The 17,668-nt window shown below is 41.8% G+C and overlaps 1 protein-coding gene across 2 annotated transcripts in view; it reads left to right on the forward strand.

The window, feature by feature from the left end:
- Positions 1-17,668, forward strand: part of LOC120720121 (ribonuclease inhibitor-like) — a 59,731-nt gene that overhangs the window by 1,528 nt on the left and 40,535 nt on the right. For both annotated transcript variants that reach the window (XM_040009753.1, XM_040009752.1), the window contains exons 2-3: positions 14,761-14,940; positions 16,916-17,089. In XM_040009753.1, coding sequence (XP_039865687.1) covers positions 14,761-14,940; positions 16,916-17,089 — 354 coding nt within the window. The remainder of the gene's footprint in view (positions 1-14,760; positions 14,941-16,915; positions 17,090-17,668) is intronic.

A 17,668-nucleotide genomic window follows, 5' to 3' on the forward strand; every position in this document is an offset into this window, starting at 1 on the left:
CTCCCAAAAATTTGTTTTCACTCACATTATCAATTGGTACACCTTCAATGATAATTGGTAATTCTACATTATATTTTAAATTACCAAAAAACATTGCTTTAGTTTTATTTATATTTAATGATAATTTATTTATGTCCATCCATTCTTTTATTGTTTTAGCTCCCTGTTTACGGTCATTACAAGATCAGTATAATCATCGCTACTGAAAAATATGTTGGTGTCATCTGCGAACAGTATGAGTTTAAGTACTTGAGAAACATCAAAAATATCATTTATGTATACATTGAAAAGTTTTGGTCCCAACACTGACCCTTGGGGAACACCACATGTAATACCAAGTACAATTAAATGATATTATTGTACAAACAACCAAGCTTTATAGAATTGGCAGGTGAACTTTTCTTTATCTTTGGATTGCTTAGGAGATTCTTAATTACTGTCTGAAGATTTTTTACAGTCACATATTTTGTTTTAATGGTAAAACAGAATATTAAAGATGACTAAACTTGAACTGTAGCTGTGAGTTACTTTGTTTACTCATGTGTGCTGCTGATGTTGTGAGTAATTTAAAGCTGAAGTAAACTTGTAATGAGTTTAATAGAGTTTCTGAAGTAAGTGTACTTGGAGACATTTATGTGTTTACTAAAGTCCAGGAGCAGGAGGCTGTGTGTAGCATAGAGGAACCCAGACCTCAGCTTTGTCTCCTGGTTTCTGTTGCTGCTGTTACAGTTTCCCCTCATCGTTCCCTTCAACAGTCTCCTCACTGTAACAAATCAAATCAAAATTTATTTATATAGCACATATTAAAAACAACAGTGTTGACCATAGTGCTTCACAGTCAATAAAAACATGAGACAGTTAAAACAAACAATAGAAGAGGACAACAAACAATAGATAACAACGCAACAAGCTAAAACAGCCAACTAGACAGAATCAAAAGCCAAAGTAAAAAAATAAGTTTTAAGACGTAATTTTAAAGACTGGATAGACTCGGCAGTGCGAATATGAACGGGGAGGTTATTCCAGAGTATGGGTGCCACGAATGCAAAGGCCCGGTCGCCTCTCGACTTCATTCGAGTCCTAGGTTGTGCTAGGAGCCTATGGTTGGATGATCTAAGTGCCCTGTTGGGATTGTATGAATGGAGTAAATCAGAAAGATAACTGGGCGCTAAATTATTCAAAATATTAAAAGTGAACAAAAGAATTTTAAAATCTATACGATATTTAACAGGGAGCCAATGTAATTTGGCTAAAATTGGAGTTATGTGTTCATGAATTCTTGTACCTGTTAAAAGACGCGCCGCTGCATTTTGAATTAACTGGAGCCGGCAAAGAGAGGAGTGTTGGAGGCCCGAGTAGAGGGAGTTACAGTAGTCCAATCTGGATGTAATAAATGCGTGGATAAGCTTTTCAAGATCTTTTAAAGGAAGGAATGGCTTTGCTTTGGAAATCTGACGCAACTGGTAAAAGCTGTTTTTTACCACAGTGGACACCTGTTTCTCGAGTTTAAAAGAGCCATCCAGGAACACTCCGAGGTTTCTTACAGTGGACGAAAGATGGCTAGCGAGAGGGCCTAGGGCATCAGCTAACTGGTCTAGCGGAGTGTGACTACCAAAGACTATGATTTCGGTCTTATTCTCGTTCAATGTAAGAAAATTATGTGATAACTAAATTTTAACTTCATGCAAACAGTTGAACAGAGGTTGCAAAGAAGCAGTCACATCGGATTTCAAAGGTAAATAAATCTGGATATCATCGGCATAACAGTGAAAGGAGATGTTGTGTTTTCTAAAAATTAATCCCAACGGCAACATGTACAAAGAGAAAAGAGCAGGACCGAGCACGGACTCTTGAGGCACACCACAATAAATAGGGGCAGAAGCCGAGGAGTGTTGCCCCATAGCAACAGAGAACGACCTCTCTGAGAGATAGGATTTAAACCAAGATAAAACCGTACGTTTGAGACCAACAACATGTTCCAATCTTGATAGAAGAATGTTATGATTAACCGTGTCAAAAGCAGCAGACAAGTCAAGTAAAACCACAGAATATCCAGAATCAACAGTTAAAAGAAGATCATTAAAAACTCTAAGTAAGGCTGTCTCTGTGCTGTGGCGAGGTTTAAAACCAGACTGAAACTTTTCACTAATACCATTTGCATCTAAAAAGGCCTGAAGTTGGTTTAGAACTACCTTTTCCAATATTTTGGAAATAAAAGGGAGTTTGGAGATCGGCCTGTAGTTAGTGAGAGCATTAGGGTCAAGATTTTTCTTTTTCATAATAGGTTGCACAACAGCATGCTTAAAGACAGACGGTACACAACCTGATGACAATGATGCATTCAGCAGAGATAAGATACAAGGACCAATAACATGTAAAGCTTCCTTAAAGAAACGAGAAGGAAGAATATCATGCGGGGAACCAGAGATTTTGAGATGATCAATTATATCTTTTAAAGCAGAATAAGACACTGGCTCAAACTGTTGAAAGACAGTCAAGCATTCAGAGGCTGGAACTGGGTCTAAAACTGATGATGGATGAGATGGATGAGAAGCCCTTAGAGCTGAGATTTTATCAGAGAAATACTTTAAGAATTTATCACAAAGAGCAGGGGAGGCATCCCTATAAGTGGTAGTGCGAGGGTTTATCACAGAGTTAAAAGTATTAAAAAGTGCTCGGGGGTTGTGCCTATTAGTCATAATAATGCTAGACAAAAAGGCAGATTTGGCAGCTTTAACAGACTTTTGATACTTAGATAGACAATTATGGAGGATGTCCAGAGAGACGTGGAGTTTGTCTTTCCTCCATTTTCTTTCAGCACGACGACATTCACGCCTAAGGGCGCGAGTAGTATCATTTAGCCAGGGTTGTGAGGATTTGGCACGTTTAATTCTCAGAGGTGCCACAGAATTAAGGATGTCAGCGCATGTAGTATAAAAGAGGTTAGCAAGCTCATCCGCTGATAAAACCCCATTACAGTTAGCATCAGAGAGGGGAGAGTCAAGGAATGCATCAATGAAGTGGGCGATTGACTGGGAGTTAATCGTGCGTGATTGCCGCACAGGACCATCACTGTTCAAATCCACATCGCTCGCTACAGTATTAAACAAAACCGGAAAGTGATCTGAAATCCCAAAGTCCTCTATGTCCGTGATGCAAATATCCAGACCATAAGATAGTACCAAATCAAGTATATGACCTTGTATAGATTCACGTCTGAATGTTGCCATGTGCTATTAAAACTAAAAGCGATGTTTCATACACCCACGTGGTTCAGTCACACAGTAACTGATGGTAAATAATGTTTGTGTTGAGCACATCGTACAGGTCAGCTGCTCCACACAGATCTCAGGTTTACATGCTGGAACAGTTTGTGATCATGAAGGATAAACCTCACTTCCTCTTTGTTTCATACAGATGTGACATGAACAATAACACATTCATGAAATCCTTTTAGGAACACAAACACTATTGTAGCTGGAGAATATATTTGAATGTAGGATAATGTAGGGGATCAGAAACAACAGTAATAACTAACCACCACCTCACCATTTGGGTTGGTAGCTGCATGTTGATTGATGAAGTCATTTTCTTCTTCCTCCATTTCTACCTTATTAACATCAGATTAAAAGCTGCACAGAGACAGGCACTGGACATGTTTAGCCTAGCTTAGTACAAGGACTGGACATGGGGGAAACGGCTCTCATCACTGGATCAAAACATGAAAACAAATCTGAAGTAAAGTTTTGTTGAAGTGAACTGTGGTGGTGCCCAATGTTCCCTCTAAGCTGCGCTCGTGCAGCTGCGCTCGTGCAGCTGCGCTCGTGCAGCTGCGCTCGTGCAACTGCGCTCGTGCAACTGCGCTCGTGCAACTGCGCTCGTGCAACTGCGCGCTGCTGGCACGGTCTCTGCACACAGAAAATCTGTGTTGCACACAAAAAAAAAAAAATCAAATCTCAATTGAAATTAAAATTAAATCTTCAACAATTCTGTTTTGCAGTGTTAGTCAGTGACCGGCTGCTCCCATATGGGATTAGAACGATGCCACCTTATCCCATAGTCCAGCCAATCACGCGATTCACATTCGTATATACGCAGCTAATCAACGTCGCTGACAGGCTATGACAGCGTCCTTATGTGCCAACACCGGTGTTATAGCGAGCAAAGTGGCTGATGTGGAGTGAAGCCACGTTAATGACAACGTGTACAACCATTGGAGATGTGAGCAGGACAGACGGAGCAACTGAGGGAAAAAGTGTGGACTTTATACCAGTTTTTAAATTGTGTTGATCGGCCACGTAAAACCAGAGTTATGATAAAATATCTGCAATGTTTGGTTTTCTTCCTGAATAGTATTGTTGTTTATAACAACGATATAGTATTCAGTATTTATTGCAACAAACTTTGTTGTTTGCAAAACTCAGTAACTTTTTTGAAGAAGTAACTATATAATTAATTGTCCAACATTGGTCATTATACCCTGTATTTTGCAGACAGAGTTACAGACTCTCCCCCAGACCACAGACTCATAATACAAGTCAGAGCGTTATAAAAATAGAAAAAATAAAGTTGTGTTTTCAAAATTAGAGTTCAAGTTATTTTTGCTTCCAATAGTGTTAACATGCTACAGGTCATGAACAAGGTTGTTTTTAATTTTCATTGTAAGTGGGCTAAAGCAGTTAATTAAAAGTAGTCTAACATAAATGTAAATGCTGTAATTTGATTATTTTAATAAACCATGTAACTTGGATGGATAAGATGCTGGCGTGACCACAGTGTACACGTCTGCTGTTGCTCACAGTGGTCCAAGGGACGCTCAGGGAGTTTGTGTTTGCTCAGACACATGAAACATTACAGGGAACATTGGCGGTGACTGGCAGGGAAAAGGGGATTGATAAGACTTACTGTAAATATAATTATGTATGTATTGAAAAAGGAACAACTAAAATGTTCCAGCTGAAACAATGAAATCAGTTTCAGTTTATGAGCTCTGTTTGTTTTCTTTACAATTCCAACTTTTTATATAACCTTCAAGTCTTTGTCCGTTTTTTATGATAAATGTACGACTTTAATGTGAAATGTTCAGTTTTTTCTCTTGTTGTGTTTGTTTGAAGCTGCTTCCTGTTGAAGCTGCTTTCAGTGTTGCACTTTGTAGACGCTCCCTGAGCACTGGTCTCACAGCCAGCTGCACATAGAGACCAGTGTTGTTAGTCCAGGTCAGAAGATGACTTGTTGGAATGAAAATGAGCTTGTAGTTTGTCTGCTTTAATAATGTGACTGGAAAAAGGTGTTGGACTTCAAATATGTCCATTTCTGTCACACTTCACCTTTAAAAGTGAAGCCTTGTTGTTCCTGGAAGGAAAAACACGACTTTTTCAAGTCTTTGTCCTGTTTTTATGAGAAATGTACGACTTTAATGTGAAACATTCAGAGTTTTTTCTCTTGTTGTGTTTGTTTGAAGCTGCTTCCTGTTGGCTTCAGCTGTTTGGAGTTTCCATTTTCTAAACTTCTACATTCTGAACCTTCTTCAGCTCTGAACAGATGATGAAACACTGAATGATTTCAAGCTCACACTTTGTCTAATAAACTTACATCTTTCATTCTTCATACAGATTGTTTGGCTGTGGTTTGTCAAAGATCAGCTGTGATTACCTATCAGCAGCACTGAAGTCCAACCCCTCCCATCTGAGACAGCTGGACCTGAGCAGGAACAACAAGCTGCAGCATCCAGGAGTGAAGCATCTGTGTGGTTTCCTGGAGAGTCCAGGATGTAAACTTGAAACTCTGAGGTCAGTCACACGTTTTAGTTGTGTGCAGACATCAGGCTGATATTATACTGATCCACACTGAGGATCTTCATGGTAAAGTCTGTTTTCTTCTTCTCTGGTTTAGTCCATTGACTGCAGCAGAACAATGTTCACATTTCAAACAGTGAGACTCAACGTATGGCCCGCGGCCCACACGCGGCCTGCCCACCTTTCCTGATTCAGAGAGAGGGGACCCTGATTAACTGTGTAGTGTTCTTCCTCACAGTTCTAAGCATCAGACACAACAATGAATAATCCACAGCTGACTGTCTTTAGCAGGTCAAAGGTCACGGCACACAGCAGACAGTGGGAAATATTATAATTCTGATCATTTATCAGCACATATCCATATGTACACTCAACAAAAATATAAACGCAACACCTTTGTTACTGCTCCCATTCCCCATGGGATGGACGTAGAGACCTAAAATTCATTCCAGATACACAATATAACCATCCCTCCCAAACAGTGGTCACAAATCAGTCCAAATGTGTGGTAGTGGGCACATCTGACATATTGAGATAATCCATCCCACCTCACAGGTGTGCCACATCAGGATGCTGATCTGACATCATGAGTAGTGCACAGGTGTACCTCAGACTGCCCACAACAAAAGGCCACCCTGGAATGTGCAGTTTTTTGCGCTATTGGGAGTCTGGGCACCCAGAACCGGTCAGTATCTGGTGTGACCACCATTTGCCTCATGCAGTGCAACACATCGTCGCATGGAGTCTATCAGATTGTCAATTGTGGCCTGTGGAATGTTGGTCCACTCCACTTCAATGGCTGTGCGAGGTTGTTGGATATTCGTGGGAACTGGTACACGCTGTCGTATACGCCGGTCAAGCACATCCCGAACATGCTCAATGGGTGACATGTTCGGTGATAGAGCAGGGCGATATGGCCAAAAATATTTATCACGATATATATTTGAAAATTTGCGATAACGATATAACTGACGATATAATTGATGCGAGACAAAATACAACTCCACAACATTACTAGCGCAAAAAGACAACCTTCCATTTATTTTCACTTAAACAAGAAGCTGGTTTTTATGTACATTAAAGCTTTATAAAAATGTAACAGTGCAAATGCAAATTCCTTGCTGAAAGTTTAACCAAAAGGCATTTCCAGTAGAAATGGGCTGACATATCCTGAGCATAACCATGTATAATATCCACTGAAGTTAAAAAGAGGTGCTTTGCAACATTAAACTGCAGTGTGCAGTAAGTATTTTTCGGACCATAAGGTGCACGTGATTATAAGGCACATTAAGCGAAACAAAGCAGTCAGATAAATCAAACTTTATTAAACTCATTCTTCTTGCTTCCTCCACTTCTGTACCATTGATTCATTAATGTTGAATTCTCTGGCAGCTGCTCTGTTCCCATGTTGTTGCAGTATATTAATGACTAACCTGGTATTGTGGATGGATTATCTCAGTTGTTCTCCTGACTTAAGTTTGGTCCGTTTACAGCATCCTGCCATGCGATTGCATTTGTGTCTACCTATCAGGCACGTTAACTTTTCTAAGTGGAAAAGTGTTAGTGTTCGTCCTCCAGCTTCACTGTTTATGTTATGCTAACATAGCTGTGTTGCTAGCGATCACGTAGCATATCGTTATATAGCAGCTAGCCCAACTTCAGTAACCCTACAAACGTCACTGCTGTTTAGTTTCCCGTCTTCATTTATGTTGGAAGTGATAGCAGAGCTGTACGTTTGAATTTTTCCAGAAATCTCTGTCAGAACATGCTATATCATGCTTAGGTAACTAGCGAAACTAGCGAGCTAACTTCCGCTAGCTTCCTGCTAACTTCTAACTCCGTTAAATGTAATAACTTTTGTTTTCATGGATGCCTGGAAGCTAAACTTCATAGTTACACCTGGTAAAGCAGCAATGCTGATCGTTTTATTAAAGATGAAAGAATTTAGACAGTTTTTAACTTTAGGTGATGCTACAGTGTTCGTTTGCATACGGAGTTTAGGACCCAGATTACTCCCAGATTTAAGAGCATCTTAGTCCGACAAATACGACAATAACGACGGCCGCTTGCATGTTCTGCAAAAAACGTGCTTTGTGTATCTGAAGGACAAACACCAAACCAGTTCCACATCACTGAAGTTGCACCATTTTTACAAACCAATTCTGGTTCATCTGTTTCACTCAACAATCGGCCATGTGCGTATGAAAACAAAGGCACTGCGCATGCGCGTTTTACTCGTATTCTATCGCGATATTTCATTTTCCTATCGTTGCCTAACTTTATACCGGTATTATCGTGAACGGTATAATATGGCCCAGCCCTATTCGGTGAGTATGCTGGCCATGCAAGAACTGGGACATTCTCAGCTGCCATCTGCCCTGAACAATGTGAACCATGATTCATCCGTGAAGCGCACACCTCTCCAACGTGCCAGACGCCATCGAATGTGAGCATTTGCCCACACAAGTCTGTTACGGCGACGACCTGGAGTCAGGTCAAGACCCCGATGAGGACGACGGGCATGCAGTTGAGCCTCCCTGAGATGGTTTCTGACAGTTTGTGCAGAAATTGTTTGGTTGTGCAAACCAATTGTTCCAGCAGCTGTCTGGGTGGCTGGTCTCAGACGATCTTGGAGGTGAACCTGCTGGATGTGGAGGTCCTGGGCTGGTGTGGTTACACGAGGTCTGCGGTTGTGAGGCCGGTTGGATGTGCTGCCATATTCTCTGAAACGCCTGTGGAGACGGCTTATGGTTGAGAAATGAACATTCAATGCACGGGCGACAGATCTGGTTGACATTCCTGCTGTCAGCATGCCAATTGCACGCTCCCTCATTGCTTGTGGCATCTGTGGCATTTTGCTGTGAGACAAAACTGCACATTCCAGGGTGGCCTTTTGTTGTGGGCAGTCTGAGGTACATCTGTGCACTACTCATGATGTCAGATCAGCATCCTGATGTGGCACACCTGTGAGGTGGGATGGATTATCTCAATATGTCAGATGTGCCCACTACCACACATTTGGACTGATTTGTGACCACTGTTTGGGAGGGATGGTTATATTGTGTATCTGGAATGAATTTTAGGTCTCTACGTCCATCACATTGGGAATGGGAGCAGTAACAAAGGTGTTGCGTTTATATTTTTGTTGAGTGTATAAAAACAAAGGGCAGCACGGTGGCACGGTGGTTAGCACTGTTGCCGCACAGCAAGAAGGTCCTGAGTTCAATTCCAACATCAGGCCGGGGTCTTTCTGTGTGGAGTTTGCATGTTCTCCCCGTGTTTGCGTGGGTTCTCTCCGGTTACTCCAGCTTCCTCCCACCGTCCAAAGACATGCAGCTTGTGGGGATAGGTTAATTGGTTAATCCAAATTGTCACTAGCTGTGAATGTGCGAGTGAACGTGAGTGCGAATGGTTGTCTGTCCTTGTGTGTTGGCCCTGCGACAGACTGGCGACCTGTCCAGGGTGTACCCTGCCTCTCGCCCTATGACAGCTGGGATAGGCTCCAGCGCCCCCCGCGACCCTGAAAAGGATAAGCGGAAGCGAATGGATGGATGGATGGATGGATGTATAAAAACAAAGCTGACACTGTGAGACTTGATCAGAGGTGTGATCATCACAGCAGAGGCCTTTGTGTCAAAGTCACTGAGGATCAAACAGAAACACATGAAGCACATTTTCCTCTTCTGGCTTTTTATAGCAGATAACCTTCAAAATCTTCTGCAGTCGATCAAAACCTGAAGCAAACCATGAATCAACATGTGAAGATGAGCTGATGCTGCTGAAGTGAAGCAAAGTTACAGAGGTTTGATTACAGACACAGCTGAGAGTTTGTAATCTGTCATCATTTTAAAAGGTTTAAATTTCTTCAGTATTGAACAGCAGAAATTAGGCTTTGTTTTCGGAGGCCGACAGCAGTGAACACAACAGCAGACTGGTGCGTAATAAGCAGTGAATAATGCAGGAAACAGATTTTTGAAGGTAAACTGTTCTTGAAGTACACTGAGAGAGAGAGAGAGCTGTGCAGGAAGTAAAGGTCAAAGTCAGAGAGAATTCATGACGATGTTCATCAAACGTGAAGCAGAGTTTGGATCTTCTTCTGCTGCTGGTTCAGTCAGTTTTGGTTGGAGACAGATGAAACCTGCAGCTTCAGGATCTGTGAGCTGTCCACTTTCAGCCCCGACGGCGTGTCCGTGTACGTGCCGTCGAGTGAACGATCCACGCTCTGTGTTTCCATCTTTGTGTGTTTAGCTGCTCTCATTTACTGTTTTATCTGTTTGGTTGTTGTTGAAATACTTTTGGGAGCTTTAACCTGAGATTCTGGCAAAATACATTTATATTAAAAATGATTCAGGATTGAATGAATCAACATCGCTTTATTCAAATTAAAACCATTTAAATAGGAAAATCCATTTTTTTTACACCCGCCTCTAATGCTGGGTAATGTCAGCTGGTCCATGTGCAGCTGGCTGTGAGGCTCAGGGAGCGTCTACAAAGTGCAACACTGAAAGAACATCATCCATAAATATTGAGTAATAACTGGACTCATACAGCGAGACTCAAATGCCTTTAAACATCAGCTTATCCTGCTGATCCAAGTCCAACACTGAGTTTGTAAAAACATGTTTGTCAATCATTTTGTTTGGTTTCTGAGGAAAATGATTCAATAAGTTGCTGCTAATACACAACATTTCATCATATTTCCTCATAACCCTCTTTTGTCTGACCATTTGATCCCATTTGAATTTGCAATAAAGGATCCACAGAGTTTGGTGACAATAATGACAGTAGATGTTTGTGTGAAAGTGCTGGAAGCAAATGAGTGTGTGATGTTCTTTCAGTGTTGCACTTTGTAGACGCTCCCTGAGCACTGGTCTCACAGCCAGCTGCACATAGAGACCAGTGTTGTTAGTCCAGGTCAGAAGATGACTTGTTGGAATGAAAATGAGCTTGTAGTTTGTCTGCTTTAATAATGTGACTGGAAAAAGGTGTTGGACTTCAAATATGTCCATTTCTTTCACACTTCACCTTTAAAAGTGAAGCCTTGTGGTTCCTGGAAGGAAAAACGACTTTTTCAAGTCTTTGTCCTGTTTTTATGAGAAATGTACGACTTTAATGTGAAACATTCAGAGTTTTTTCTCTTGTTGTGTTTGTTTGAAGCTGCTTCCTGTTGGCTTCAGCTGTTTGGAGTTTCCATTTTCTAAACTTCTACATTCTGAACCTTCTTCAGCTCTTAACAGATGATGAAACACTGAATGATTTCAAGCTCACACTTTGTCTAATAAACTTACATCTTTCATTCTTCATACAGATTGTTTGGCTGTGGTTTGTCAAAGATCAGCTGTGATTACCTGGCAGCAGCACTGAAGTCCAACCCCTCCCATCTGAGACAGCTGGACCTGAGCAGGAACAACAAGCTGCAGGATTCAGGAGTGAAGCATCTGTGTGGTTTCCTGGAGAGTCCAGGATGTAAACTTGAAACTCTGAGGTCAGTCACACGTTTTAGTTGTGCTGAGATAAACTGCAGACATCAGGCTGATATTATACTGATCCACACTGAGGATCTTCATGGTAAAGTCTGTTTTCTTCTTCTCTGGTTTAGTCCATTGACTGCAGCAGAACAATGTTCACATTTCAAACAGTGAGACTCAACGTATGGCCCGTGGCCCACACGTGGCCTGCCCACCTTTCCTGATTCAGAGAGAGGGGACCCTGATTAACTGTGTAGTGTTCTTCCTCACAGTTCTAAGCATCAGACACAACAATGAATAATCCACAGCTGACTGTCTTTAGCAGGTCAAAGGTCACGGCACACAGCAGACAGTGGGAAATATTATAATTCTGATCATTTATCAGCACATATCCATATGTACACTCAACAAAAATATAAACGCAACACCTTTGTTACTGCTCCCATTCCCCATGGGATGGACGTAGAGACCTAAAATTCATTCCAGATACACAATATAACCATCCCTCCCAAACAGTGGTCACAAATCAGTCCAAATGTGTGGTAGTGGGCACATCTGACATATTGAGATAATCCATCCCACCTCACAGGTGTGCCACATCAGGATGCTGATCTGACATCATGAGTAGTGCACAGGTGTACCTCAGACTGCCCACAACAAAAGGCCACCCTGGAATGTGCAGTTTTTTGCGCTATTGGGAGTCTGGGGACCCAGAACCGGTCAGTATCTGGTGTGACCACCATTTGCCTCATGCAGTGCAACACATCGTCGCATGGAGTCTATCAGATTGTCAATTGTGGCCTGTGGAATGTTGGTCCACTCCACTTCAATGGCTGTGCGAGGTTGTTGGATATTCGTGGGAACTAGTACACGCTGTCGTATACGCCGGTCAAGCACATCCCGAACATGCTCAATGGGTGACATGTCCGGTGAGTATGCTGGCCATGCAAGAACTGGGAATATTCTCAGCTGCCATCTGCCCTGAACAATGTGAACCATGATTCATCCGTGAAGCGCACACCTCTCCAACGTGCCAGACGCCATCGAATGTGAGCATTTGCCCACACAAGTCTGTTACGGCGACGAGCTGGAGTCAGGTCAAGACCCCGATGAGGACGACGGGCATGCAGTTGAGCGTCCCTGAGACGGTTTCTGACAGTTTGTGCAGAAATTGTTTGGTTGTGCAAACCAATTGTTCCAGCAGCTGTCTGGGTGGCTGGTCTCAGACGATCTTGGAGGTGAACCTGCTGGATGTGGAGGTCCTGGGCTGGTGTGGTTACACGAGGTCTGCGGTTGTGAGGCCGGTTGGATGTGCTGCCATATTCTCTGAAACGCCTGTGGAGACGGCTTATGGTTGAGAAATGAACATTCAATGCACGGGCGACAGATCTGGTTGACATTCCTGCTGTCAGCATGCCAATTGCACGCTCCCTCATTGCTTGTGGCATCTGTGGCATTTTGCTGTGAGACAAAACTGCACATTCCAGGGTGGCCTTTTGTTGTGGGCAGTCTGAGGTACACCTGTGCACTACTCATGATGTCAGATCAGCATCCTGATGTGGCACACCTGTGAGGTGGGATGGATTATCTCAATATGTCAGATGTGCCCACTACCACACATTTGGACTGATTTGTGACCACTGTTTGGGAGGGATGGTTATATTGTGTATCTGGAATGAATTTTAGGTCTCTACGTCCATCACATTGGGAATGGGAGCAGTAACAAAGGTGTTGCATTTATATTTTTGTTGAGTGTATAAAAACAAAGCTGACACTGTGAGACTTGATCAGAGCTGTGATCATCACAGCAGAGGCCTTTGTGTCAAAGTCACTGAGGATCAAACAGAAACACATGAAGCACATTTTCCTCTTCTGGCTTTTTATAGCAGATAACCTTCAAAATCTTCTGCAGTCGATCAAAACCTGAAGCAAACCATGAATCAACATGTGAAGATGAGCTGATGCTGCTGAAGTGAAGCAAAGTTACAGAGGTTTGATTACAGACACAGCTGAGAGTTTGTAATCTGTCATCATTTTAAAAGGTTTAAATTTCTTCAGTATTGAACAGCAGAAATTAGGCTTTGTTTTCGGAGGCCGACAGCAGTGAACACAACAGCAGACTGGTGCGTAATAAGCAGTGAATAATGCAGGAAACAGATTTTTGAAGGTAAACTGTTCTTGAAGTACACTGAGAGAGAGAGAGAGCTGTGCAGGAAGTAAAGGTCAAAGTCAGAGAGAATTCATGACGATGTTCATCAAACGTGAAGCAGAGTTTGGATCTTCTTCTGCTGCTGGTTCAGTCAGTTTTGGTTGGAGACAGATGAAACCTGCAGCTTCAGGATCTGTGAGCTGTCCACTTTCAGCCCCGACGGCGTGTCCGTGTACGTGCCGTCGAGTGAACGATCCACGCTCTGTGTTTCCATCTTTGTGTGTTTAGCTGCTCTCATTTACTGTTTTATCTGTTTGGTTGTTGTTGAAATACTTTTGGGAGCTTTAACCTGAGATTCTGGCAAAATACATTTATATTAAAAATGATTCAGGATTGAATGAATCAACATCGCTTTATTCAAATTAAAACCATTTAAATAGGAAAATCCATTTTTTACACCCGCCTCTAATGCTGGGTAATGTCAGCTGGTCCATGTGCAGCTGGCTGTGAGGCTCAGGGAGCGTCTACAAAGTGCAACACTGAAAGAACATCATCCATAAATACTGAGTAATAACTGGACTCATACAGCGAGACTCAAATGCCTTTAAACATCAGCTTATCCTGCTGATCCAAGTCCAACACTGAGTTTGTAAAAACATGTTTGTCAATCATTTTGTTTGGTTTCTGAGGAAAATGATTCAATAACTTGCTGCTAATACACAACATTTCATCATATTTCCTCATAACCCTCTTTTGTCTGACCATTTGATCCCATTTGAATTTGCAATAAAGGATCCACAGAGTTTGGTGACAATAATGACAGTAGATGTTTGTGTGAAAGTGCTGGAAGCAAATGAGTGTGTGATGTTCTTTCAGTGTTGCACTTTGTAGACGCTCCCTGAGCACTGGTCTCACAGCCAGCTGCACATAGAGACCAGTGTTGTTAGTCCAGGTCAGAAGATGACTTGTTGGAATGAAAATGAGCTTGTAGTTTGTCTGCTTTAATAATGTGACTGGAAAAAGGTGTTGGACTTCAAATATGTCCATTTCTTTCACACTTCACCTTTAAAAGTGAAGCCTTGTGGTTCCTGGAAGGAAAAACACGACTTTTTCAAGTCTTTGTCCTGTTTTTATGAGAAATGTATGACTTTAATGTGAAACATTCAGAGTTTTTTCTCTTGTTGTGTTTGTTTGAAGCTGCTTCCTGTTGGCTTCAGCTGTTTGGAGTTTCCATTTTCTAAACTTCTACATTCTGAACCTTCTTCAGCTCTTAACAGATGATGAAACACTGAATGATTTCAAGCTCACACTTTGTCTAATAAACTTACATCTTTCATTCTTCATACAGATTGTGGGACTGTGGTTTGTCAGAGATCAGCTGTGATTATCTGGCAGCAGCGCTGAAGTCCAACCCCTCGTATCCCAGAGTGCTGGACCTGAGTGTAGACTGCAACAACCTGCAGGATTCAGGAGTGAAGCAGCTGTGTGTTCTTCTGGAGAATCCACGATGTCGATTTGAAACTCTGAGGTCAGTCACATGTTTTAGTTGTGCTGAGATGAATATGATGTGAAAGTTGTGCTGACACTGTGGATCAGTAGGCCCACACACCTCTATACAGGAAGTCTGGTTCTACTCTTTGTAGAACTTCTGATCCCTGATCCTCTGAGTCTGACTCAGTAGATAATGCAGAGTTCTGAGCTGATGTGGGTGAGAGGACTCAGGCAGCCTGACAGAGTTGATGTCCAGGTCTTCCCTGCTTGTCCTGATATACATAAACATGAGTATCCTTGCAGGTCAGATCTCATCAGTCACACCTGTTAGTGCAGCTCTCCTCTAGATTGTAGTGGATGTTAACCTGGGATGATTTTAGGAGCCTGGACCACAGACTTTAGTGTCTCACAAAGTGTTGAAAAGTGAAAGTGCACAGAGAGGTTGGTGGTGAGATGGGCACTTCCAGCACTGTAGATGTGTTCCAGCTCAGTGTTCATGGAAATAATCCGGAGAGCAGGATTCCTTGATGAATGTCACATCTTCTTAAAGTTATAATCCACAGGGAAAACTGTGAAACTGTCGATCTGATATCTAGTCAACCAATCAGGTGTTTACATGCCCTTCACTGATCTCCAGCCCCACCTTATTATCAGTTTCTCTCTCTTTTACATCTGAATTATCTTCACTTCACATTTCAGTCAGTTCAGATTTCATTAGCATGTTCACTTTAGCATAATCCATTTTAATCCAAACACCTTTCTCTTTAAACTCTGTTTGTCAGTCACAGTATATCCAGTACAATCCTCTTTTTCACTGCGTCACACACATTCAGAGATCAGAGTGTCCTGTGTGTGCTCTCATTCACTCACACTCACTCTCATATGGCTGAAGTCTGTTTGTACACAGGCTAATCTGGGACTCTCCACCATTTGACCCTAGAAATAAAGAAGCTTCTTGGATGAGAGGTGAAAGGTGAAATGTCTTCAAGAAACTTAAAGAAGTCCAGATGCCTTTTTTTCTAAGCTCTTTAGATGACTGCGAACCTTCACAGACACCTCATCAGTGGGACTCTCAGAGCTACCAGCCCTTTGCTACAATCACAAAGCTCTTCATTGAAATCAATGATATCAAAGCTGGAATCCAATGAGTCCAAGTCCTCTGCTGATTCAGCATCACATTCATCTTTGCTCCTTGTTCTTCATCCCCACTATGGACTTCATTCCTTTCCAAGCCAGCCTTGAGTGTCCTTTATTCAGCTCATCCTCTGCTTTACTTTTACACCTAGCTGCTTTTCTTCTCTCCATCATAACAAGACAGCTTCTTCTGACTGAGAAGATGTTTGAATGATTTACTAATCCAGAGCTGATTTTTGGGGAAAATAGTTCCCATTTCCAAAGTAATCCCCATTTTTCCCAGAATGAAATGTAAGTAGAAATAAATGATCTAAGTGAGAACATGAGCCTTTAAAAAGGCTCTTCTGAGGCTGCTGCCAGTGGTCAAAGCCTCCAACAAAGCTCTGTAAGTACATATGTGATCATAGCTTTAGCTTTTAAATGTTTATTCTAGTTAACACAGATCAGGTGGAACAACTCAAATAAAATATCAAAAATATTAAGTGGTCATCGGTACTCAGTTTGTTCAATACTGAGTACAATGGAGCACAAATTGTCCACATTTCTGAAATATTTCTGGGTGTAACTGTCACCAAAGTGCAATTTAGACCTGGCCTGTGGTTGTTATCTAAGTGATAATCATCAATTCTACTAAAACAAATACAAAATAAAGAGGTTTGACATATTCTGTTGATATCAAAAGCACACTGAACAATTCAGTGTTGTTTCACTGCTGTTCTCTCTTCACTTCTTCTCCTCTGATTCTCTCCACATGTTGCTCTGCATCAGTGCTCAGTTTCCTGACAAAACAAGATGAAATATTGCTAAATATAATAGTATCTCATTACACTTCAACATAAGTGTTTTATTTTTGTAATTGTTTATCTGTTATTTTTCAGACTGAGTCACTGTGACCTGTCAGAGAGAAGCTGTGAAGCTCTGGCCTCAGGTCTCAGCTCTCAGACCTCTAATCTGAGACAGCTGGACCTGAGTAACATTAACCTGAAGGATTCAGGCGTGAAGCTTCTGTCTGAAGGACTGAAGAGTCCACACTGTACACTGGAAACTCTCAGGTGAGATCAAGCATTTTTCTTTCATCAACTGACAGAATTAGCAGATTAATAATAAGGCAGTCCTCTAATAAGAGGAGAAGTGGAGGTGTTTTGAAGGGCAACATACTCTTATGTTAACAAGACAGGAAGTAGTTCCTGGGAACTGCTTCCTTTGTTATTGTCTAAGTAGAAACATGATGGTGAAACAGTGATGAGTTTGCAGAGGTGAATCCACAGCACACAACACAACAATGCTGTTGCGTGCTGAAAGCAGACTTCTCACAGATTCTGAGGCTGCAGGTTTCATCACTGTCCAACCAAAATTCACTGAACCAGCAGTAAATGAACGTCCAAAACTACACTTCATGTTTAAAAAACAGATGATCAGGGGGATTTGTGTTTACATCTTTTTTGTGTGATCTGTTCACCTGCTGTTTCAGCTGTTTGGTGGTTGTTGAGATGGTTTTGTGACCTTTTAGCTGAGATTCTGACGTTTCTGTAGATACCACACATGTCTAATTACTTTGTACAGCATGAATGGCCATAACGAGGTTTTTAACAGTAAGAAAAGTTGTAAAACTTCAGAAAATATAGTTAAAA

This window comes from Simochromis diagramma, unplaced genomic scaffold (assembly GCF_900408965.1).
Source record: "Simochromis diagramma unplaced genomic scaffold, fSimDia1.1 OVJJ01000559.1, whole genome shotgun sequence".
NCBI lineage: Eukaryota > Metazoa > Chordata > Actinopteri > Cichliformes > Cichlidae > Simochromis > Simochromis diagramma.